General features: G+C 26.2%; 1 protein-coding gene across 1 annotated transcript; it reads right to left on the bottom strand.

Annotated features, from left to right (window-relative positions):
- Positions 1-1,115: 1,115 nt before the first annotated feature.
- On the bottom strand, positions 1,116-21,121 carry LOC129984538 (pentatricopeptide repeat-containing protein 1, mitochondrial-like). The gene is made up of 9 exons (XM_056094442.1): positions 20,478-21,121; positions 15,715-15,849; positions 14,864-15,073; positions 11,668-11,778; positions 9,930-10,369; positions 8,301-8,529; positions 6,489-6,605; positions 3,250-3,438; positions 1,116-1,331 (listed from the first exon to the last, which is right to left on the bottom strand). The coding sequence occupies exons 1-9, from the start codon at positions 20,970-20,972 to the stop codon at positions 1,137-1,139; spliced, it is 2,121 nt and encodes a 706-aa protein (XP_055950417.1). The 5' UTR covers positions 20,973-21,121; the 3' UTR covers positions 1,116-1,136.
- Positions 21,122-27,607: the final 6,486 nt, after the last annotated feature.

Raw genomic sequence — 27,607 nt, forward strand, 5'->3', positions numbered from 1 at the left:
TGAACTAAAAGCAATGTAAGTTTTTCGGTTGCTTCTTGTTTATTGAACTCCTATTTTCAGAGAAGGCTGCCAAGGAGCATGAAAAAGCTGTAATCAGTTAATCTGGTCTATTGGTACAAAAAGTCTGGTGAATTTTAATTTCAAAACTAATTTATTCAACTTCAACAGGGTGATTTGAGAGAAATCTGGAGATAAATGTTACTATTCTTGATAAATTTTGTCCATTTCTTGACAATATTTTTTACTGAAATCATTTGTCTTTAGTATATTACAGAGGATAATTTTTTTTGATAATCACCAAATTCTAACAATAATTTTTTTTGTTTTTTTAACCTTTGGTACTTAAAATGAGTTTCGATACTTGTCCTTTATGCAACACTGTGCAGGAAAAGTTTGTCCTCTGTACATAATCAAATTTTTGTCTTATGTAACAACAAGATGCAAGAATGGGTTGTTTTAAGTTCTTAGAAAAAATGAGGACTTGAGGATGAATCTATTCATTCTTTTCATGTAAAACTCGATATAATCCCTCTTTTTTAACATTTTTTATATTTCTATTTAATGCAAGTACCGTACTGTTCATTGACTGCACTGCTATTCTTTTGCAAGTTCTCAGGTAATTTTGATCTAATAATGGCTAACTTATCAACTTCATTTTCAAGGTTTTCAAAAATTTCTTGAAACAATATTGTGAAGAACTTCCTTGTCTGTTCCTTGTCAAATTAGACAATTAGTGATTTTGCTTTAAGTTCCAATTCAAACCCTTAAAGAAATATATGTAAATTTGCTTCCCTCTCCTAAAAGTACAGAAAACAAAATTACTTAGACTTTAAGTAAAAATTCAAAACTTTGAAGTCATATGTAACATGAACTGAATTATATATATATATATATATATATTCTAATTTTTCAGAGACTACTCCATGACATTGAAAGAAATGTTGAGAAATCAGTCAATTTCATTATGTTCAATTTAATTGCATTTCCCCCTTTTTAACACCCTAGTATTGATTAAACATTTGGATAGAATGATATTCAGTTGGTTTGAAATGAAATATGTTTGAAATTTTTATGTCAACTTCCCTTAACTAAAGATTAATGCACAAAATAAAAGAGCAAATCAAAATAAAATTTATTTATTCTAAAACTTGTACATTAGAAGGCGCTCTAATAGGCTTCTCAAAAAGATTTGTTCTAAACTGATCCCACACATGTTCAGGCCTTTCAAGTTTCTTATCTTTCAGCCAATCTTCATAAAGTTTACAGAATTCTTTGTAATTTTTCTGGAACCCTTCTTTCTTATAAATGTATGAAACATTCTTCCCATGCTCCTTAAAGGAAAAAAATTGTTAAAATATTACTAAGAAAATATAAAAATATAATGATTTAAATCAAATTCTTTAAAATCAAGTAAAACTTATGCAACATTGCACTGATAACAAGATTTTTTTTTTCATAAATAGGAAAATCAAAGATCTTATTAATAATCTATAACATTACTTATTGATGAAATTAATAATTGGTTTTACTAATTTCTTGAATATGTACAATGTCATTTGCTTGTTTTCATCCATTCTTGATTATTACTAAGCTAATCGCCTCGGGTGACTAGCAGATTCACTGAGAGCATTAGATATGTTTGATTTCAGATTTGTTTTTTATCCACTGACTAACCTGATCTTTTAATCCACCGAATTTTTTATCTATGATTCCACTGAATTATTTGACATTAAAATTGTGTTATTTTAATTGTCTTGAGTTCTGTTTTTTGAGTATATAAACCTTTATAACAGAGACAATCCCACAATGTCATAATACAGTTAAAAATGTAATTATCTAGTTCAACTAACTTTTAAATTTCGCTATATTATAACTTTACTTTTTTATTTGTCTTGTAAACAACAAAGATATTAAAAACCCTTCTTTAGCTTTCAATAATGGAAGAAAAACAAGAATTTAAGTACTTGGTGGCACAAGAAAAACGGTTTGAATTTCTGGGCAATAATGTAATCTACTTTTAAAAATTAGAGATAAAAATATTTTTTAAAATTGTCAAAATTCAGTAAAAATCTGCTTGCCTATTAAATCAGTAGCATAAAAAGAACATCAAAATCTAGTTTACTTTGAATTAATTAAAACTTCAAAACAATTACTCCAAGGTGCACATTTATTTGATGGTCTTTTTTGGGGGATGGACCATTTTCAATATTTTGATATATAAAAAAACAGTAGATTTAATGCAAAAAATCATTTATTTCAGATTACTAATGATATATACTCTTTTATAATATTTGTATAACTTAAAGAAATTAGTATTATAAGTTATAAAAAATATTTAATTGAAAGTTTTAGCAATTATTAATCTGAGCAAACCAATTAGTCACCAAAGGTAGCAAGTACATCATAAATTTCTCTAGCATCTCTACTAATATTAAAGAAGAATGTGTGCATTTATTGATGCACTGCAGGACAAACTCTTTGATTTAGAGCTACCAAATTTGACACATATATATAATGGAATATCGGACTGTGAACCTCTGAAAAATTTAAGTAATTAAAAATTAAGTAAAATTTGGCATTTTTCTGTAACTTCCGAAAATATTAATTTACAAAACTATTTTTATACCATTATAAAATTTAAAAAAATTTCTTTTTAATTATATTAATTTAGCCATTGAAAACGTTTTTTTTTAAATTTTTGCAACTTAAAAAAAAAAAATTCCACAGAATTTTCGGCAATAAATTTTACAACTGAACTGAAATTTGATCCACTTTTATACTTTCATTAAATCTTTAATCACATAATCTTTTTCCCATTGTTAAAGCTAAGGAAGATAAATTCTGTTTAATATCTGTATAGTATACATGAGAAATAAGGAAATAAAGTAACAATATTGCATAAGTTAGAAGATAAATCATCTGGACAGTTATGTTTTTAAGAAATGAAATATATATATATATATATATATATATATATATATATATATATATATATATATATATATATATATATATATATATATATATATATATATATATATATATATATATATATATATATATATATATATATATATATATATAAGTATTTATTACCTATGCATAAATATTATCAAATGTAATAAAATTATAATTGTAAAATAGAGTGTGTAAAATCTTTTGAAATAATCAACTAATAATTAAAATGAAAAACTTACTCAAATAGAAATTTACATATATTCAGAACTTAAATATCATACTATAACTTACCATATCAATAATATTTTTTCTAGCATTATCCAAGCAATCTTCAACAGTTTTCAAAATCTTCTCATCTGGATAAAGTTCTGATTCTTCAAGCAACTTTAAGGTATCTTCAATGAAACGGAAATCTGCGATTTCACAAGCATTTCTTAATAAGGCACCAGCAATTGCGATGTTAGGTGTGTAGCCTAGTTTCTAAACAAAAAATATTACTTGATTCAAGTGACAAAATTACAGTAAAAAAATGCATATATCATGTATATGAACATTTACTTTGCTTATCTTCTAATTTAATAAAAGAGAAGATTTCTAAAACTTTCTTCTTTTTAAAAACTTTTTTGATGAGCTTCACAAAAAAATATTGTTCATTTATGTTTTTTTTTAAAGAAAAAATAGATTTTTTGACACATATTAGTTTAATGAGAAAATTGGATTAAGAACCTTGCATTATTTGATTTCCTGATACAAGAAATTGCAAGAATATATTATATTTGTGAATATTTCACACATTATCCTTACAAGGTAATGATATTACACATTGTACTTTTCCACTTCATGAAATTCAATGCTCTAAAACAAAATAAATGTACTATTATTCTCTTTTGATGACAATTTTAAGACTTGTAACATTGACAACAATACTCCCTTCATAGTTATGTTACTTATATAAGAATTCACTGCATTTTAAACATTATCTATAAAATATACAATTTTACAGATTCATCTTGAAGATGTATTAGTTAGTGATGATTCGTTAGCTCAAATTCTATTAATAGGGAAGAGAATATTTCTGAAGGACTGAAATTCATTATCTGTTCAAACCAGTAGGAGTTTTCTTCCTACAATTTTCTTGAATACTTACTTAATATAGCAAGTTTTGTATTGAGTATTCATTTTAGACTTTCTCCTATCCTTCTATTTGATTCAAAATTTTCAATTTTGATGTCAAGATGATACTTCTAGATCCATTTACCATACTTATAAGTGTGAATTACTCTGTTCACATATACATGGATAGTCTGTCAAGTTGGGGAATATGATAAAAAAATTAGATAAATATTTATAATTCAAGAATAAAGATAATAAAAATAACTCATCTAGCTGCTGGTTTCTATTATGAGTTATCACATTTACAAATGAATGAATAGACTGCATGTTAGACAGTTAATCCTTTTTATGAGTTTAATTCAAAATTTCATATAGATACAGAATTACAGTAATAAAACTGTATGCCAAATTTCATATGTTTAGTTTGCAGCATTTTTGGGTTATTGTACTCGTATACATGTTCATGAATATATAGACAGGCTATCTTTTAAACTTATTAGAAATGTACAATTTTGTTTCATAGATTATATTATTATTGCATCCATCTAACTTTTAGAGTTTCTGAATTATCCTATTCATAGACAAGGCTCTATTCAGAAAACAGAAGGCAGCTAATAAATAGTTTAATATGCAGCCAGTAAAAATCATGGATTATTACAAAATAAAAGTTGATAAATGTTACAAAATAAACTAATAAATAATTTGAAATAATGCAGGGTATACTGCAGTTCTGGAACCCCAATGGACGAGCCACAGCTGAAGATAATTCTTGAGGATAATTTGGACCAAAATCTTATCTTGATTATTCTCTGAAGTAGGATTTCTTAGTGTTTCAAGAAGACCATTTACTTCAATCAAATAAATTTAAAATTGAAGAACTAACTTAAATGGATTATTCACATTATTTTACATACAATTCAATCTTTGAAATCAGATGAATCTTTTGCTCATATAGTTTTAATAAACAGAAAAATAAATTTATGCTGTCTATTTTGTAACTGGGGGGGGGGAGCGGCCCCATCATTTAAGAAGAAAAAATTTCCCAAATACGACCATTTTTAAAATGGGAGGGGGGGGGGTGAATATAGCAACAATATTATATATACAATAGTTTGAATTACGTGTGACTATTAAGAGCATTGAAATGGGGCGGGGGAGGGGGGGGAGAAGGGATAGTTAAAAACAGTGGGCATAGGAATATCAAATCATAATGGTGCAGAGAAGAGGAAATGATTTTCAGAACTGAGGAAATAATTGATGCAAAAATAAAAAACATAAAAGCAGAAATATTTGGTAGAAATTACTATTCTTTAAAAAATTATCTTTTTCTTCTACTTTATATCCATTAAAATACAACTACTTAAATTTGTTTGTTAAAATCTATCGAGATAGTAACTCTGTTATTAAACTGCAATTAATGAATAGGTTACTGTTTATCTACCTTACCCCATTATTTATTTTTGGATATTTCTGAACCATTTGTTATCTTATGCTGTAAAATGCATACAACTAATATTTGGTTTTATTATGATTATTAGTCTCTTTTTCCCATGGTTCTTAAATTAAGGATATTTTCATTATAACAACTGGCATTTCTTTCTGCAAATGTAAATAAAATAGTTAATAAATAAGGAGAAACACAGAAAAGGTTATGATAGACCTAACTTTTGAAAAATTTGTTTATTTAAATTTTTTTCAGATTAAGATTTTTTTTTTTTGGTTTAAATTTGCTTAGTAATATTTTGCTTTTAAAAATAATTATAAATATTGGTCCAATCCTTTATTAAGTAAGTCATTGGCAGGGGTAAGTTATGTTTTGAGTATTACTACATAATTTTTAGTAATTTTGCTTGTTTAAAAACTGTAAATTTAGAATAATCAGCCAGACATTTTGAACCAAGTTATTAGTAAATTCTTCAATAATTAGATTTTAATCATAAATATGCATATTCATCAGTATTGGAAGTATGGATCTAATAGATCTAATGAGAATGTTTATAGAATGTAGAGATGTTTAGTAGAATGTTCAGCTGTTTAAAAATCATACCTTGAATTTTATCAATTGAGTCTTGAAAGAAATTTTCAAAAGAAAAATTTTCACTATTTTAAAATTAGTTTAATATGAATAAATCATATTCCACAGCTTGCACAGCCTCGAGCCAATTAGTTCTCAAAGCTGTTCCACATCTATCATAATACATACATATCATATAATTAAACATCTGAATGATATATTCATTCTTTATATGGGAAAGATAATGACTACTATTCACAAATTTAATATTTAATCTGAAACTGAAAAATTGAAAATGTGCAAAAATTTATTTTATGCAGAGAAATTACAAGTTAGTTGACTTCATTTTAATATCTATCATATTTCATTTTTAAATTACAGATGTAAGGAAATATATGCTTACTCTCATATCATTTACAAATATAGTAGCTTTCTGATGGTTAGTACAGCCAACTGCTAGAACTCCAAATGTTATTAAATCTGGAGACAGACTCCATTTATTTATTAATGCCAAAACTTCCTACAGTAAGAAAATCAAATGTATCATCAAAAAAATAATATATAAGACTTTCAAGCATTTAAGTTTGAAAAAAAAAATCAAACATTCAGTACAGCAATAAAATTATAGTAATTAAAAATGAAATTTTATAATTTAACATCAATGATTTTTTTTAAAATTCATTGTGGAGATTCTCATTTCTTACTGACTCTTGAAAACTGTTTTGTGCTGTTCACCTATGGTATTATTTCAGATATGGTTTCTTTAAGGTTTTATAAATGCATACATAGAATTTTTTTTAATTAAACTATCATTTGAGGAAATAATTTCACTGAAAGAAGCGAAGATGTTTACATAAAATACCTATATAAAATGGTGCCAAAAGAAAAAAAAAAATTCCAAAACAGTGCATGCCATTTTTTTTCAAAACTGGATTCCTCAGCACCCCCCTCCTAACCATTTACATAAAGATAATATTAAGAAATTGAGATTCAAATCTAAATAAGCATGTACAAACCAGTTTTCATCTAATATCTAGCCTAGCATCTGATCAATACATCTTAATTATTTGAAAAAATTAAATAAAATATGAATTATTAACAAAAATTTACTTAAAATGTGTAAAAGCTTTTGAAGTTATAACAACAAAAGCAATGTATATTTTATGTTATTATTTCAATATACCCCAAGAACATAAGTGCTAGGGATAGAAAACTTATTCTGTTTCAGACAAGATCAAAGGAATATATTTCATATTCATATATTTTTAGGTCATATATTTTTATAATATATCAATTTTTACACACGTAACTATTCAAATTTTTCATTTAAACTTTTAAAAAATAGTTTAAAGTAGAAATATATCAAACACTTCCAGTGAAAGTTCAGTAAAAAAATTTAAAACATTTTTATGTCATTATTATTATGTTCTTGTTGTTTCTTATGACACTTGTCATAAACAAGCCTGCTGACGAAGTCAGCGATTTTAAGCCGAGAGAGCATCTCTTGTTTCAGTAGGCCAAGAGTATGTCTTAGCTACTCATGCCTCACAACCCTTTTTATGGGGCGGACTTCATTCATGCATTTTATTCACTCATCCACATATCGTAATTTAGACTGAATCATAGAACGATCACCTCTGAATCAGTACTCCCAATGGTATTGTCTAGACATGAAGGACTTTGTGGCCACGACAGATTTATACGTGTACCAGCCACCACATACACGGGGAGTCTTCGGCCGACGGGGTTTGAACTCATAACCCAAGGAGTGCGAATACAATGCCCTACCAGCCAGGCTATCACTGCTTTTATTATTATGGTTCTTAGAAAAGAAAGAGCTGTACTTATTTGTCCATTAAGCAGTTATTCTATTTATTTTAATATTGAGATAAAAAATCATTTAGAACTAACCTTTGCAGGAACCTGAGAGACACCTTGTTGTTATACTTCAAGAATTTATGAAGTTTTTTTTTATCAAATTAGATTTAAAAAAATAATTCAATAGATGATGTAGCAGTTATTCTACATAAAAAAATTGTCAATTAAATGATATAAAATTTAATTTTTATGATGAATATTTTAAAAAATTAGCTTAAATTCCTTTTTTATATGCTTCAAAACAGTTTCATTAGATTAAAGCAAAACAGAATATCTTTAAAAATGACTAAATATAAAAATAACATTATTATACTGAATGCATAAAATCAAAGCTTACATGAGCAGCAGCATAATCAAATCTATAATTTCTTTTTTTGATCAGCATATTGAAAAAACCCACATCAGGTTTGACACCATACACATCAAGCAAGGCCATTAATTGCTCTTCAGCTTCATTAGTAGGGGGCAAAGACTCCAGCAGTAATGTGAATGTTTTAATGCTAGGTTTGACTTTTGATTTTTTCATATCAATTAAAATATTTTCTGCACCACCAATAAGAGCTAACCTGAAAGTATACAACAACCAAATGATAATACTATATCAAGTTACAAAAAAAAAAAAAAAAAAAAATATTAACTTGACTACTCAGGCAAATCGCTTTTTCAGTAACATTTAAACATTAAAAAAATAATTTCAAAATCATTCTATGTTACTACCACAACTGGATATTTAAGGAGCAAAATAAAACATCTTCGACATATCATAGGGTATTTACAATACAAATATTCTATCTTGTCATTTGTTTTCAGAATAATACACAGATTCATTCAAACCAATATAACTTCACCATCTTTTCTTAATTTACATATTACTCAAAGATATTTTAGTTTCCAATATAATTATATAAGTACAAAACAAAGATGTACATCATAAATGCAATTCACATTTTGTTTTAATTTAAATCTCAATAAATTAAGCAGGCAGCCCATTCCTGTTTCAATGAATTTTTGTGATGTCAACACTATTCATAGTCTAGAATGCTTTCTTTTTATAAGCTATGAAAATTTAGTTGCTTTTGAGGTGATTGCCCACTACTCCTTGCAAAAACAGTAGTAGCCAATGAAACCATATCATTTGAGAATTCACATTATTTTATAAACAGGGCACTTAAAGTATGATACAATAGTAAACTATGTGCATTTAATGCAAAATTTTGGTTTTTCCAACTAAATTATATGCCCATTTAAATTTATGTTATATTCATAAAAAAAAAGTAAGTAAAAGTAATATCATATTTTCATTGGCCACTACTATAAAAACTCTGCCTCCTTACAACACAGTTGCAAAATGAAATAAAAATTTGAAATCTCCAAAATATATTAAATTTGAGCTAGCTGATGTCTCTACATCCTTTTTAAGCACAGCATAATGAATCCAATACATTTTTTATGCATAAGAGATAACATTAAACTATTTGTAATAAATTGAGGCTTAATAAATTATTATTTATCTGTATATAACACAAACATTTTAAGTAATGCTAAGGCTTTTATTTACAAAAAAATATATAATAAGTAAGGAATAAGGTGTATCTCTTTAGTCTATAAAAGTATAAAGTGGGACTTCTATAAGAAGATTTTATTAGGAATGAAACACTCCCTTCCCTTCCTTCTCTCTAATTTTTTTTTTTTTTTAAAGTGCACAAAACTATTGCCTTATCATGACACTGTATAAGTTTTTAGCAGACACATGTATACAAATGCCAAACAGCTTTCTTCCTCTGATGCATTACTAAGTAATATAGCTATATAAAAAACAAATTTTATGCAAATTTCACATGTAATTTCCAATCAATCATTATATTTCTCACCTTTATCCTCACAATTCATTACTTTTTGTTGTTACTGCCCACTATCCTAACTATAGATATTTTATTTCAAAAAATATATTTCAAAACAGTCATACCTATCACTAGCAGTTTTAATAACACCTAAATCAATAATTTCTGTACAGCTAACAGGTCTTGAATGCAAAACACTTGGTACTTCATTTCCGATTTTGTTCATAACAAACATATCAGGTCTCTTCTCAGGCAAAGTATTTGCAGTCTCAGACAACTGACTAGAGGAATCTTCATTTTCATATTCTTTCTTAAGCTCATTATCAATTTCCATACTATATTCAGTTTTCTCTGCTTCAGTATTTGATAATAGTAAAATTTCTTTTTTAGGCAAAGTTTCTTTAACTTTAAATCCATATGGTCTATTGGTATAATTGCTCCAGTGTTGAAGAAGAAGGCATGAAATGTCTTTGGGGCCAGCATCACAATCTCGAACAGCTCTTAACAATAAATTATATGTATACAGATTAGGCTGACATTTTCTTTTCTTCATTTTACGCCATACCTTAAATATAAGAAAAAATCATAAATGAACAAAATTAAATAATCAGAGTTTATATCATTTCTTTATACAGTTGGATATTCTAGGTTTAAAGACATTAATACCTGATATATATATATATATATATATATATAAAACTAATTCTAGCTTTAAAAGCAAAAGTCTTAAAAAACAATTTTTACACAAGTTAATAATTAAATTACAACAATTATATGAATTCATAATTCTGTTAATAAATTAACAGTTATAATGAAACCCTCATTCAGGTATACAGAATGTTATAATTTAAAAATAAATTTCAAAATTGCAATTTCTAATTAACAATTTAATCAGCAATATATCATTTACAATGCAATAAATAAATAAAATAACACTGTAAACATATTTCTTTTAAAATCAAATTTTATGTAAGTTTGCAAAGTTATCATGAAAGTTTTGGGAAGACTAAATCCTACATTACTTTATAAGAAAATAAATAACAAAATTGCAACCAGTTGCAAAAAGTATTCAATAAAAATTCTTTATATATATATTTATATATATCATGCTGAATTTATTGAGACAAATTAAAGTGAAATAAGAAAGTTGCAAAAAATAAAGGAGATCGAAAATCTAAATAGAAAAATGTATTTCATACAGGAAAAAAAAAAAAGGATATACAGGAAAAATTTTATGGAGTTATCTGCAAACCTAGCTCATATGTTTGTGATTAAAATTATATATATTTGTGATTAAAGTTATGAAACTTTCTGTGACTTGAAAAAGAGTTTATTCTAAAACTGAGAAATTTATTCTCAAGACTGTTTTCCGAATGTGTTTTTTAGTTTCTTTAAAATTATTTCTATTTATTTTCTTTATTGCTTAAATTTCATTTCACTGTTGCTTAACTGGGAAAAACTGTACGATAATATCAGAGAATATTGTTTTCATTATAATATAGCATACATTTTTTTATTATGGTGTAATGTACATTTTTCTAATTGGATTTTTTTTTTTTTTTTTGGCTGATATCCTTTATTTTCTGAATTATTTTTTATAACTTGGATGATAGGATGCTATTTCAAATTTAAAGGATTTAAAAGGACTTTATCGATTACCCTTTGTCTGTGATTACAATAAAGGAAAATGGAAAAAGTTTAGATAAAACATTAGATCCATAATGGAACAAAATTAAATATCTTTGAATAAAATTATTAATAATTATAATTTTATTAAATAGAAGAATTTGAAAATTATATTTATGAGTCTAAAGTGCATTTAAATCATTAATAATTCTAGAAGGAAAATTAATGTCAAAATACCTCCACAGCATGGGTGAATCCTGCTTCTTTGTCAGCAATACAGCTCATGAGCAAAAAGCAATAAGTGGATGAATCAATTTTTATTTTTGCTTCAGCCATTTCATCAACAATCTAAAACATATTAAATGCATTAATTAATTGAATCAAACTTCAAATTAAAATATTGATTGCTATAAAAGTGAGATATTACTTTATTAACACATAAAATTGAAATTTTATGTTTTTATTTGTCTGAATACTTTTCACTACTTCAATACTTTTTTAAAGATTCAAGCAAAATTTGACACATAAATTCCTTATGATCAAAAATGGTTAGGAAAAGATTTAAAATTCTACCTTCCCAGAAGAAAAACTACATGAAAAGTTACAGTTTGAAGACCATTTTTAATCAGCTATGAAATGAATGTGTTGACACACTATAATGTAATAAAGTGAAATGCCAATTTAATCTTTCAACATAAAATTAAAACTCTTCAATGTTTGTATGCATATGATATATTTTATACACTCTTAAACAGATTTAAATAAAGTGAAATATAATAATATCCTTAGGATAGTTGCTTCTAAACTTTTTCAACTAGTGAAACATATATTAAATCCACATTTTTCAGCCATGCTCTATGTAAAATTACCACAAATACTTTATTTTTATTTATTTTTTCAAAACAGCAGGGTGTGTAGTCATATTTTATCTTAAAAATCAAGTATTTCATTTTAGTATTTAACATTTAAACAAAAATAAGACCCAACATTAAGCTAGAATTTTTGATTATAAAGCAATGTATTATGAAATGCACTAAGGTAGGTATTAATTAAGTAAATACCTAATATAAAATACTAGCAATAATTGCCAACATTGAAACTAAATTATTTAAAGTGCTTTTTATACAGGTTTGTTTGAAAAATTTTATTAAAGCACTTTTACTTCATATTTAAAATAACTTCATTACATAGTGAATATTATCAAGAAAAATTATTATATCAGTATTCGTTAATATTTTATTTCCTTGAGAGTGAAAAATTTATAACCATAAGTAATAAATCTTGAATAATAATAATAATAAATAAAAAACCTTGCCAATTTCATTAAGTATATATATAAAATTCTGTTTTCTTTTTAGAATTTTTTTCTTTCAATTTGTTTGATTTTCATACTAATAACTATTTAGAATTATGAAAGGAATGAATTTATGAATTATGAATAACTATTTAGAAAAATGATAGGTTTCTGGTTTGCTGAACAAATGCATTTAACTTTGTAATTAATTATATGAATTTCTTTTACTAAAAAAAATCATATTTCTGATACAAGAGCAAGAGTAACACAGAACAAAAAATATTTCATTTTTTAAAACTTATTAGTTTTTCCTGCCCAAACAATATTTCTTGCTGACACATAATACTATATCTATTTATTTATATCTATATATTATCTATATACATTATTGATATCTATTTATTACGTATTCCAACATTTTAAAACAAGCTACTGACAGTTTTACTCAAAAATATCTAATTTTATCAGATTTCTAGAATGCAAAGCTTTCAATAATTTCTCAATTCTTGCATCTTTATCAATTGTAGAACATGATTTTGCACGAATACATAAAATTATCCTTAAAACATTTTTCATCCTTAACATTAAAAAAAATAATAATAAATCTGCCTATCTAAACAAATAAAAGGTAAGAAAAATCTATTAATTAAATGAAAGATATATATTTTCTCCTTATTATCAGTATTTCCCTAAACTGAGATAAAACAAACTTCGGATTTATTGAAATCCACTTTTTCAGAGATGATAAATCAGACATTGCAAAAAAAATGCAATTATAAAATCACATAAATCTCGTATGGTTCTGTAATGTGGTGAAATTTTATTTTATTGTTTTTTCTTTCTTAAAAAGAAAAATAAACACTTTTAAGGTCTTTATATAAGGCCTATTAAAGAAATTTTTATCCACCCTGAATAATCAATAATCTTTGTATAAATCATGGGGGAAAAAAAAAAAGAAGAAAAAATATTACAGATTTTATAAAAATGTATTGAATAGACTTTAGTAAATATAAGAATCAATGGAATATCAGAATCAATTTTCCTTTTCTAAAGCTGCAACTTTACAATTCACTTTAGTAGAGCTACTCTATTATTTTTGCATTAATTTTCAAATGATACTTTATAGTCGTAAATGTTAATAATCTGTATTCATACAAATAAGAAATAGAAATTGAAATTAAAATTATCATAGCTTTAATTTTTATAAAATTATTAATACTTTATGATAGTCCAGTGAAGAAGACAAAGTTTCCAGGGGATTGTGGCAAACAGTTTGGGAACTATTGTCTTAAATATAAACTGCTGCTTCCACTTAGTATGCTGCTCCTTGGAAATCATTTGAGCAAAAAACTCAAATATTTGTGGAGGGGTGGAAAGGATTATGATTTCTTAGAAACATACTATAGGAGGCTATTATAAATTTAAGGGAAGAAAATAACTGCTACAATTTAAATCTACAAGGAATTATTATTATTATTTTAATTTTAGAAATATCTGAAATTCTGAGATTAGGTAAGCAAGATGTCTAATTATTAGAAGATGAGGACTTTTTAAATAGTGAGTTTTGGGTACTCACTATTGATACTTTTGTTAAAATTTTACAAAAAGAAATGTGTTTACAAGTAAATATTGAAAATATATCTTTAAAAATATTGTAATAGTGTGGCCTAAAAAAATATAAATTTGGAATTAACTTCAACTTATTTTTCCATGGTTTGCACGTGGAGAATTTACAGGAACATGTCTGTTCAACCAAAACACAAGAGTAAAAGTATGTGAAGCTTTTTCCTTAATGTTTTTATTAAGATGTTCCTACAGGGATTTCTTTGATGACACAAGTCAATTCAGGGAAAAGAATCATGGGTATCTTTTAAAAGACATGCTGCAGGCATTTGCAATTTTTATTCTCTGCTTAGAGCATGATAACTGCTGTTGTTATCAACTTTTTAGAGTGCATATTAGAAATAACTGAATTAAAAAAAGTGGGATTAAGATCAGGAAATCAGAGCAAAATTTTTAATAAAAGTAATATTGGCTAATTTAAGACTTAAAAAAAAGGAAATTAATTATGATATAAATAAAATTAAAAGATATTGTATATGAATTTCTGACAAATAGTTAAACAAAACTGCCAAATACCTGAAAAGCCGTCTGAATATCACCACATTTTCCAAAAGCTTTGATCATTGAATTGTAAGTAATTTGATTTAGTTTCCAGTTTTTAGTTTTGATTTTCTCTCTCAGTAATTTAGCTTTACTTATCCCATAATCTGGGAATGGAGTTTCAGCACAAGAGTTGAAAAGTCCAGTTAATGTAGCACAAGTTGGTTGGAAACCTCGATCAGTCATCTAAATGAATAAACAAAAGAAAAAAATATCATGAAGTCCTTAGGAAAAGAATTATAACCTTTTAAAATTGATGCTTTGAGACTATTTTTTTTTTTTTTTTGCTTCAAGAACTGTATTAACATATTTGAGCATTTACAAAATAATCAATATAATGATAATCTCTTTTAAATTTATAAATGGAAAAAAAAATTTATTAGTAAATATTATTATTAATATATACTTAGTGGCTAATGTATTCTGTCAAGAATTTCTAGAAAAAGAATATGATGCATAAAATCTATTTGACCTAAATTCAAATCCTTTACTGAAATAATTCAATTTTCAATTTCAAAATTTTTTTTATTTTGCTTTAATATAAGCTAAAAATAATTCATGCCAATCATACATAAAAAATAGTACAGTAGAAACTAGAAAAATATATTGCACCAACTTCAAGATGTAAAATTGCTACACTTATTATATATTTTGGTAATTGAAGCACTAATAAGTATCAATATTTGCATATGATAATGAATATTAGTTCAAACTCCATACTTCACATAGTTTGTATTTTGTGTCATTTTTTGAACTGGCAAAATAGAAAAGAACAACTTAATAAATAAAACAGTACAAGAAAATCTTAATGATTAATAACAAATTACCTGTCGTAATAGCTTAAAGGCCATATCTGTATAACCAAATTTTCCACAAGCTCCAATCATAAATGTATAATGGGCATGAAGAGGAGCAACATAGTTCCTTTTCATATCAATGAATAATTCCAATGCTTCTTTCAGCTGAATAAAATTATATAAAGCAGAAAAATAAGCTTAATATTCAAACTATAGCAAGTTCAAAAATTTGAATAATTATAATTAACTGCTAAAATGCAATTATAACAGATAGAAAGCTTTTATTTTTTTATGCTCTTTAATGATACCACAATAATAAAAAATATTTCTTATGCATTCCCATAATTAAAGACTACAAGACTAGGAAATTTGAAACAATTGAAAAACATGGTTTAGAAATATCTTGAAAAAAAATTTAATGAATAGAAAGCTCTTTAAAAAACTTCTGTTGTTGATGAGAATACGAATAATTATTTAAAAACTATGAAATTTTGATTTTCAATTTTAAATATTTAATGATTTGATGCATAGATGTCAGTTTGGCTGTAATTTGATAAAACCATATCTATTGAAATACAGATATTTCCAACAAACAGTAAATATTTATGAAAAGAGGAGAAAATAAATTCACACCAAAAATAGGAGGTAAAATGAACTCTAAACAGAACAAATGGCAGAATAATAAAAATTAAAGAAAAAATATGTTAATTCAGAAACAAAATAGATTTTTTAAAATGTAAGAAATAATCTATTACAAAAAGAGAAAAAAAAAAAGTAGTTATTTTTTGCTTTAATAACACCTCAAGGGATATTTTTTTCTTCTTGCATTTAAATTTCATACATTTTATAGGCAAAATTTTATTTCATGCATTAAGTAATAATTTAATGAGACACATACTAGATAATGAAATACAATGCATTTAACTTATCATTTACTGGTTACATATATCATGTCATTTTCTAAAGCCATATAAAATCCCAATATCAAATTTTATTTGTACCAACAACAACTACACAGCTGATCTTTAGCTGAACTGTGTCTCAAATTTATGGTCTTCTAATATTGGAATATACTACTGCTACATCTGGATTTATGAATTCAATTCATATGACATTAGAGTCATATGATAAAGATTACTTTGAACGTCTTCAGATAATCTTGTATTAATCTGTAAACATTCAGCATCATATTAATATAATATTTGCATTTCATTTCATAGCTAAATCGATTATGTACCATTGCCTCGCCTTTGTGCTTTATTTAACCACTCAAAAAGCATCTCAAACTCTTAAATAGTATTCTGAATAACACACATCACTTATTCATTATATTATGAATTTTTTCACCCTTTTCAATGTAATGCAATGGAATTGATGGTAATTCACTATATATTAAAAATCTTTTAATATAAATCTATAATTAACAACAATAATTTCAACTGATTTTTCAAGTACTTTTTCAAATGTTTAGTATTTTATTATCTTAATCATGAAATTTGCAACATATTTTTTTTTTTTGAATTTGGTGAAGTCTACAGTAGTAGATAAAATTGAGAAAAAATTTGGGAAAGTGTATTTTTGAAATTTGTTGGCACATGATAATTTTATTAAGAGAAATACCATAAAGTTGAAAGTCATTTTAAAAGTAACTTAACTAAGAAAAATTTAATAAATTCAATAAAATAATTTTTACAAGGCACATTTACATTGGAGCTGTAGTTATAAGAAAGAAGAAAAAAAACAACAACAACAACAACAAAAAAAAACATAGAAATAATGAATTATACAAAAATTCTCACTTATGGAGTTAAATTTAATTGGGGAACCTTCAGCATCAATTATGCCTTCCAACACCATTTCATTGAATTCACCAAAGCTTTTTAGTTTCATAAAATTTATCAATTCATCATGCAATTTCATGGCTGGTTTATTCCTCCAATTAACTGGGTTTTACTTTTGAATTGCTTCTATGTAACAAGTTTCTTTAGTTTACTTCACAGATTTTCATTTGGGGTAAAATTTGGACTTTTTCTAGGATATACCGATAGTGAAATAAGATTTCTTTGAAACCAGTTTTTACATACACTAACAACAGCTGAATACTCTAGAAAAATAAATTGTAAAAAGATCAGATACAGAATTTTGGAATGAGTATTTCATTTATGTACTTTTGGATATTTGTAATCCCATTAATCACACAAATTTTGCTGTTATACATCCAAAAATCTGAACACTAATTTGGAGTTTAAAAGTAGGTATAATGGAATAAGTATGGAAATCTTCTTCACATGCATTTTATTCCATAGCTCCAAATCACAGTCCCATTGTTTTATTGTCCATTTAATAAGAGGTTTTGCAGTTTAATCTTTTCAATCATTGTTTTGGATTGAAAAAGAACTAATTTTATAGAATTCCCACATTTAGACAAGGGGTAAATTTCAATAATCTGCAGCAGTTGATCCTTGCATTCAATTTCGGATTGCATTGCACCATTTCACTTTATATGCTCCCATATGATTTTCTTCTACCAAGTTTAGATGGTCTTTTAATTATTTTACTATCATTTGGTGTTGTGCACCTTTTCATGCCAATTTGGGTTTTGTAATGTCTCAGTTTTTTTTTTATTATTATTTTGTAATGACTGAGTTTTTTTAAATTTAGAAATGCTTTTAGTTAGATTTTTATCAAATTTCATTATAATTAACACATGGTTCATGCAAGCTTTACATTATGTTTTGGATGACAAGTCAAATCATTGTGCGATTTCTTTTCTTTTCTATGTTTTGAAAACTCACAAAAAAGAATAATATAAAAAAAGTAACTAGCTTAAAAGCAATTAGAAAGGGGTGAAAATAGAAAAACAACTCTCTCCAAAACATGGAATCAAAAGTTGAATTCTTCAAATAACAAGATACCATCTTTTTAGTATTTTGTCTTATCTATCTAAACAGTCAGGCTCACTTGACTGCATTCAAATGAAGAAAAGTTATGTCGTAATAGCTTAAGCAAGATGTGCTGTTTTCACCGGTTATTTTGATATAATTAAAAAAAATAAAACAATAATTGAATATAATTTATTGCATTATATTCCTGACTAAATTATCATTAAAATGATATTCAACTTTAAGGCATTATTGCAAATATTATTGCTGACATGAGTCATTAAATCTCCAAAATACACTTTTTCAAAAATATAATCACTATTATATGAATTAAATTCTTTAGTAATGAAATAAAATGCTATATAATTTTTCATTATGCAAGAAAGATATTTGATTGCAAAATCAATACAATTACTTGTGTATCATATGGTAATATAAATTGATCCAACAGAATTTTAACTTTAGCAATATGTTCTTTTCATTACTTTTTAACTTTGAATATGAAATGTTTATCAGGATGCTGATTGAAATTAATTCACCAAAAATAAATAGGAATAACAGCATAAGTTTACAAACAGAACAAATAATAAAGCTTCTAAAGTTTAAACCTTATAAAAACATACACATGAAAGCTACATAATTGATTTTTAAAATAGGATCAAGATATATCTTACCATGGTATATATATATATATATATATATATATATTTGTTCAGAAAATTAAATCACCACAAATATATATGATTGTTATCTTGATGGATCTCTTATCTCTTCCCGATTTTGTGCTTAATTTTGTGGTGTGGTGAAGAGAATTGAGTGTGCATTTTTTTACCATTTTCTTTTAACTGATTGGTCCAAATATCTAACACATATTTTAGTGTCAAGATCACTTTCCAAATTCCATGCACCTAAATCACTGCATTTTTTTAAAATTATCGTATTTATAGTCCTAAATTACAAATAGAGAGACTATCCATACAAAGATTTTATCTAAAATTTGATATGTATATATAACTTCTGACTAAAACTTATTTAATGAAAAGACAAGGCTGATGGAAAATCAGTCTTCAGAGGGATTTTACTCAAGAATTTTATATAGATATTCATATCAAATGTTAAAGCCATGTAAACAATTTATGCATCCAATTTCTTTTATTTGGTGAAAGCATGCTTAAATACTAACAGATGATTAGATAGACTTCCTATCGATGAATTTTTATCTAAAATTTGACAAAAAAAAGTCTTTAATTATGTACCAAATTTCATTTATCAAATAAAGGAAAGCAGAAATTTTATTAAAATTTCAGCATTTTCATAAACAGATATAACTCCAATTTTTTTCCCCCCCTTTTTTTTCTGAATTTAGGAAAATTTCAAAACCTGGGGATTTCTCAAAATATTGAAGTTTATATTTCTGATGAATAATTTCTCAGCCTATATGAGAATATAAAATATTGATATGAATGAAACATGTAAACAAATAATATTTTTGTACACATAATATATACGTGCTTACAATACATTATTTTATAACAAAGATTTCCATTCCAGCAGCAAATATAGTAGTAAATAAAAGAAAGTTAATGTGAAATATAAAGCTTGTAAATGAAATATATATGTAACATTTACATCAAATTGCTCAGTTTTCCTACACAAAATGAGTACTGGTAGAAAAAAATAGATAATTTAAAGTATTACATAAATACAAATGCTTTATATTGATGTACTAATACAAATATGTATTAATAAAGTGCCATCATGTATTAAAATTAACACCTAATATCTCTTTTCATGAAAATGTTGCACACAATGACAAAAATATAATTTAATTATCTTTCTAAAATAATATAGACAAAAAAAAACATTTATATTATTTAATTTAATAAAAAAAACTAATTCCTCCAACCATACCTTTTTCTCCATTACTAATCCTTTCATTTTATCTAAGTACACATGAGGATCTCTATATTGCTTGCTGATATTTCGTACAAATGTACTATTATCACTTTGATCATTGTCTAAGATAGGTTCTTCATTTATATCTGGATACCAAACAGGATGTTTATTTGACAAATTACCGAATACATCAGGATCATTACATTTATCAAATTTTGGCTTAGTTTTTATTTTGATGATTCTAACGTCCTTTTTATCTGTACTAGGTTTTGATCTGACATTCTTTTTCGAACGCTCAAGGCGTTTTTGCAACGATCCAAATGTATCTTCACTGTCCTCATTTGAAAAATCTGATTTGGAATTAGATGCTATTTCTTCGGCAGAAGTAAGAGTGCTATAATTAAGGGTTAATACGTTACAATATCGTTGTTCTGAAAAGAGTTCTCCAATTTCATGGGATCGTATCAGACGATTAATTACATTTCCACAATTACGACGCAAAAAAAACATTGTAAATTTTATTTATAATTAATAGGATATCAATATAAATTTTAAAATCAGCAGCAAATAAAAGAATAGGAAGTTTAACGGATGAAAATTAAATTTATCAGTTGACAATTATTTAATCGCATGATTCCAATCGCTTTGTTTATTTACAAAAGAGCGAGTACTATTCAGTTCAGTTCAGAAGATGTTGCCGTCACCATCAACATTCTTAAAACCATTGTCGCGCTTGAGCTATATAATGTAGTTTCGTTCAGTGTGGCGAGGTGGTCGGCTTATACATGAAGAAACCTTTACATACTTTAATTGACAATATACAGATAATAAAATTCTGAATTTCTCTTCAAAGCAAGAGTATTTAATAGATTACCATAGATAAAATCCAAACATTGCAAACATAGTTTTAATTTTCTTCAAAGTAGAATTTTAATACTTCTCTTGTTATGAACAGAAAAAACTAATTTCAGTTAAAATACAAGAAAACAATGATATTGGATTATTTATCAGTCTAAACAATACTAACTTCCCCATCTCGAAATCATCACAAGTCAGCAACTGAGTCCAAAAAAACAGATGATCAGAATGTGATCATCTGTTTCCGAATGTTCAAAAAAATGGACAAAAAAAAAAAAAAAAAAAAGGAAATTTGACAACCGGTTTGGTCTGAAGAATACCGATTTGACCACTGGGCAGTGAATAATCATCATCTTATGTTTACCTACGGTTAGTGAATGCGGTTATAAAAGACCGTATATTTATATTATGGTCATTTATATATAGACGGAACGGCTATAAATAAAACAAAAGGATGTAGTTCACAGGTAATCATCTTCATTCAAAACATGAATGAAACTACATTCTGATTTTGAAAGCGGAAGTAGTGACCTAATTGTTTCAAGATGCATCAAGATCAGATGTTTTTTGCTTATGTGTATGGAAGATTGGAAGGAAAAGTACAGGCTTTTGTACCATCCTTCTTAACTTATATAATTTGAATTTATAACATCATTTTCTAAATACCCTCTACGCAAATTCAAGATAGAACTTTATAATAATTAATAAAGTTAATAAATTAGCGATAATTTTGATTTTCGAAACATGTAAAGAATTTATGTCAAAACGACACAGAAAAAGAAACCTTAGCGCCTCTCATACTCTCAGCGGTAATTACTTAAGAGCATTTGACAATTGTATCTTAGAAATTAGAAACAGATAAGGATCAATGAAATGTTATCCCAATAATATTTTGCCATTTTCTTTGTGAAACTAAATATTTTTCAAGTAAAATGTGGTCTTATGTCTCGTGAAAAAGCCTTAAAATTAGAACATTATTTTACAACAATGATCTTAAAATTAAAAAAAAAAAATGATAACCATTCTGTTTCTAACACACAGAACAATTTAATCCTCTTAGTTTTAATATATATATATATATATATTTGATCATCCGAAGGAAAATCGCCGATAACTTTTAAAGCTGTACATTTTGCGTTATTGTTTAAATTTAATGCCTAAGAGAATGTAACTGTTTGCATATCCTCGGAAGCTCGAAATGTTTTTCAAAATGTCAAATTCTGGAATTCCTAGGGGAATTCTGATCTCGAATTCATGCAGGATATCAAACAACATTATATACTAAAAGGGAACTAGCGCGCCAAGCCAAATCATCAATATGTTGGTTAAAGACAAATTTTGAGAAGTTTCTGAATTTGTATGGATAAAATAAGAGAGAGGACACATGTTTGTAGTCACTTAATCAACATAGTTTCTCTGAGCTAGGGATTTTAGTCTGAATGCTTGCAAGAATACTCTTTATTGTAATGGGTTTCATGACACAACTTTGATCGGAACATAATGTACAGAAAATGTTCCCAAAAGCAATTCTTTTAGGATAAAATGCCCAACAACATCATTACAGTATATGTAGCGTAACTCTATGCTACTCGATATTTCAGATAATTTTGCTAGGTTGACATTTACTGGGTCTGTTTTGGCTCAGTTAATTTAAAACTGTACTGAACAAACAAGGATGTGTCATATAAAACATTTAATCACAACACAACGTACACCAAGAAGTTTTTAGTACGTATAGGTAAAGTGAAAACGAAACAGCTGATATCAGTTCTATTTGGCTCCGATTGGTTTGTTAGAGGATGCCATTCGCAACATCCTCCCCTACCCTGTTTGAGGTGTTGAATAGCTACTCAGAAACATCAACTGAAGTCACCAAGTTCAATCTCTTGGGTTTTCTAATGGCTCTTTGAATACCTCAGGATGGTCAACCTCCAAAAAATCTGAATTACGAGAATTCACAGACGATTCAATTAAATCAACATTTTTGAGCGGTAAACTATTCAAGTCATTTCTACTAACATCAAGTGGAAACACACTTTGGAATGGGCGAAGTAGAGTACTAGACTGAGTCTTTAATTTTACTGTTCTCGGAAGGTCATCCTTTCCCGGAATTAGTTCTATTGCCCGAGCTAAAGGCCACTGAAGACACTTTTTTTTAACAATATTCCCCCTTATATTTGATGACTGAAGATCTTGCTCCTAAACCACGGTCTCTTTTTGATTACTTTGGCAATTTATAATATTTCCGATACTTGAAACCTTCACAATTTTTCGAAAGTAATTTATATATTTTAATATGTATGTAAATACTTTTTACTAAAATTATAACAAAGTGCAATTTTACATGTCATAGATAGCTTAATAATGAGTTAAATGTAATTCATCCTTAAAACAGATCTTTGAATTTTTGTGTAATTTGTATTTTTTTTTTATTTCATACAAAATATTTCAACTTTGTCACAGGGTGCTTGAAATATTATTAAACGTTGTAAATACTGATAGATAAATTTATTGATATGTGTAAAGTAATTCTACCTTTGTAGATATTAACTTAATTATCAAAACTTTTGAATTATTAATTTGTGTTAACAAAAGATTTATTTCAATACTCAGTTTCTATATACTGTCTAAAGGCAAAATGTAATGTGTAAGTTTTCTATTATAATCTTTATATGTATATTCTTTTAAAGTAAGATAGGAACCACTTTTGATGTGTATTTATCTGATGGATTAAAAGTTCCACACTAAAAATTATTTGATTTTTTTTTTAATTTGGGCGTATTTTGATTATTAAAATTAGAATGAAGAAAATTCTCTGTATAAATTTAGCATAAAACTTCTAAATTGATTTCATAAAATTTGATTTCCAAATATTTTTTTAAATACTCTTCTGTTGATTTTATAGTCAAGGGTTATTATAATATAACGATCATTGTGAAGTTATTTATAATGTTTAAAATCATATAAATTGCAAAATACTTTAAGTATTTGTCCTGGCTGACCTTTTGTGTAGATATGTCCTTGAGTTTAGGAAACAGATAAGTTAAGAAAGTAAAATTACAATACCGTGGAATTTATAAGATAGAGAAATTTATAAGACATTTACATTTTTCATAGCGCCATGATGCATTTCCTTTAGAAAATGTCATATACACGACAAAATGAACTTAAAAAGACAATTAAAATAAACGACTCTAATGTCAAATAGTTTGGCTGATATATGAACATTGAATTGTGAAAAAAGATTTATCTGAAATCAAATGTAATACTCTCGGCGAACAAGCTGGTCGTATAGATGACTAATAATAATAAAAATAAAGGTGAACTTAATCCAATCATTAGTTACAGAAATAATGGTTGTTACATGAATAGTGGCATTTTGAGCCTTCAGGAGGACTGGAGAAACTTTAGGATGTTTCTTGTCCCTATGATAGTGAAAAAGGCCTTATAGAAATCATCTATCACTAAAATTCAGTTTTACGCTAATTATTTTAGGTTCGATATTTTGGGATGCTCATTGGTTGGGCTGCAATTTTTTTTGAGTCAAACCATTCTTTTTCTTTCTGATTATGTAATTTAACGAATAAAAATTTTCATCTATTTGTCAGTTTCACATCTTGGTTTCTTTGAAATACTAATCCGATTATGAAATACGTACGATGCAGCACTATTCTATTTTGTTTCTTCTTAAGTATGCTTTAAGACAAATAATGAATCCTACTTAATTTCGCTTTTTCCTTAATCTTCAATTTGGGGGGAGGGAGTAGTAACAGAAAATTAGAGAGGTGCATAACCAAAAGGAAGAATACAGACATAAGGCTCCGAAATGCAGTACGGTCTATAACCGTCGTATTAAATGTTATTGGTTTCTAATCTCTATCTTCATGTTGCTGTTAAACAGAACCAATTGCGAAGTTAGAGGTATAATAGTATATCTGGATTAGGAAAAATTAAGAAAGCAGAATGGGGTCAATTCATGTGACGTAAAAGTCACATGTCATGAGCTATTCGCGCATGGCATTTAAGTTTCATCCGCACCGCTTTCGTCGATTAGTCTGCCATTAACGTTCTCCGCCGAGTATGAAGCGGATTTTTTTGTTTACATTTGAAGTTATAATTTTTGAGTCATTTTCTTTCCTCTTATTATGTGTTAACAGAGGAAATACTGGTGTGCTGATGGATGCATGCTTTAATGTGAAACACAAGAGTGACTGTCATGATAAAATGTTTTCTTATTTTCCTTTCAACAATCCTGACTTGGGTTGATAGCTTTGGTATAGATTTTTTCAAGCCTTCGAAGTCGGTGATATGCTCCGATCATTTTGAAGAATTCATTCAGTGTGTGTCCATTTATTAAATATAGCTGTTCCAGTAATTTGGTAGAAAAACTCTTCGAAGAAAAAGAAATCGGTAAGTGATTTGTCATCAAAAACAATCAAACAAAAACATGAGTGCATTTCTAATTTACTTCATTCACATTTGGTGAAATTTCTGATAATTTTGAATATGCGTAGAAGGTTTTAAAATGTTTACATGAATATTACATTGCATTTTTCTACAAAATTTTATCTAAATTTAATTAATGTAAGTAAACAAATTCCTGTTGCAAAAATAACAACTGCTATAATGCTAAACTTAGGTGGAAGTGAATAAATTTCTTAAAGATTTATTTAGTAAGTGAATTCTTTACTAACTACTAAAAATCCAATTTTCTTATTGACTGTTATAATATATATATATATAATTGATGTATTTTATTAAAAGTGCTCTTAATTTGATAAATTGAATGCTATATATAAGAAATATATATATATATATTTAAGTTTTGAAAACACATGTCATTTAGTTAAGTATATAAATGCAAGAGAATTGATTACTAAGCAAAATTATATGAATTCTGATTTCAGTGGAATGTACTCTGCTTCTTCCCAGACTATTACTTTTTCTGAAATAATCGACAAGATCAGCAATTTGCAAAATGAGCTACAAGAACTTCAGGATTCTGTAAGAAAGAAAGAAATTCATTCCAGAAAATATTGGACTTTTTTTTAAATTTATTATTATTTATTTTTATTTATTTATTTTCTATTTCTTTAACATATCAATCTTGAATTATAAAATTCTGTAAAAGCATAAAAGTGTTTGTTTCAACTACTCTTTATATCCTATTTTAATTCTCTCTCTCTCTCTCTATATATATATATTTATCATGACCTTATTCTTGTTTATTAAATTTACTGTATTATATGTTTTTGTTTTATTTTATGATATTCATTCAACTTAATTTTTATCAATGTAACTTTAGCAAAAAAATTCATAAATGTTCTGCTTTAAAAGTATATTGTTCAACATTATGTTTTTATTGGTAATAAAAAAAAATGTTGTTTAGTATCTAGGATGTTTCTGTTGAATAAAACTGATTTCATCATTTACATTGACATTCTTGTAATACTGTGTTTATATTATTTCTAAGTGTCTAGAAAAATAGATGTTGATAAATAGTAAATAGTTTTTTTGAATTAGTGAGTGCATTAAAACATCCATTTGATCCTATTTTTCCAAATAATTATCATATATATTTTATCTATATTTTTTTGTAATGTGTAAATAAAAATTATGAAAATTTGATTTAGTTTGTTTTTTCTTAATGATTTCTACAAATTAAAATGAAATAACTGATTCATAAGTTGCATAGATTTAAAAAAGGTATCTATGCCTTTTATATTTCATAATTTGAAATTGTAAACTTAATTTATTCAATATATACTAATTTGAGTTTCATGTTCTTTCCTCTGAGCAAACATAAAACATCAAAGTCTCAATATTAATAAAAATAATTACATAAGAAAAAAATGTAATAATTTTATTAGTAAGCTTTAAAATATTAACTTATCTAAGAGTAATAATTATTTTTTAAAAGAACTATATTCATAAGATTCAACAATATTTAAATAATATGTAAAAAAGAACATATGTAATTTTTCAAAAACACTGCCATAGTTGTTTGTTAAAATGTATCCTTTGGATAAAAAAGGAAGGGATACGGGAAAGGAAAGAATAAAGTGGCACCAAACGAATTAAAAAGCGATGGTAATTAATTATGCAAAAACAATAATTCCATTGAAAATACTAATTAAAATTTTAATATAAAAAATAAAATTATATAACTACGAAAATTTGGATTAAATAATTCAAAATAATATCTTTTTTTAAAAAATCAGAAGTTTTTAATAATTGATCGGCTAGCGTAATATTTACAAAACGATGGTTTCGTCAACGTTATCGAC

This window comes from Argiope bruennichi, chromosome 9, assembly GCF_947563725.1.
Source record: "Argiope bruennichi chromosome 9, qqArgBrue1.1, whole genome shotgun sequence".
NCBI classification, from domain to species: domain Eukaryota; kingdom Metazoa; phylum Arthropoda; class Arachnida; order Araneae; family Araneidae; genus Argiope; species Argiope bruennichi.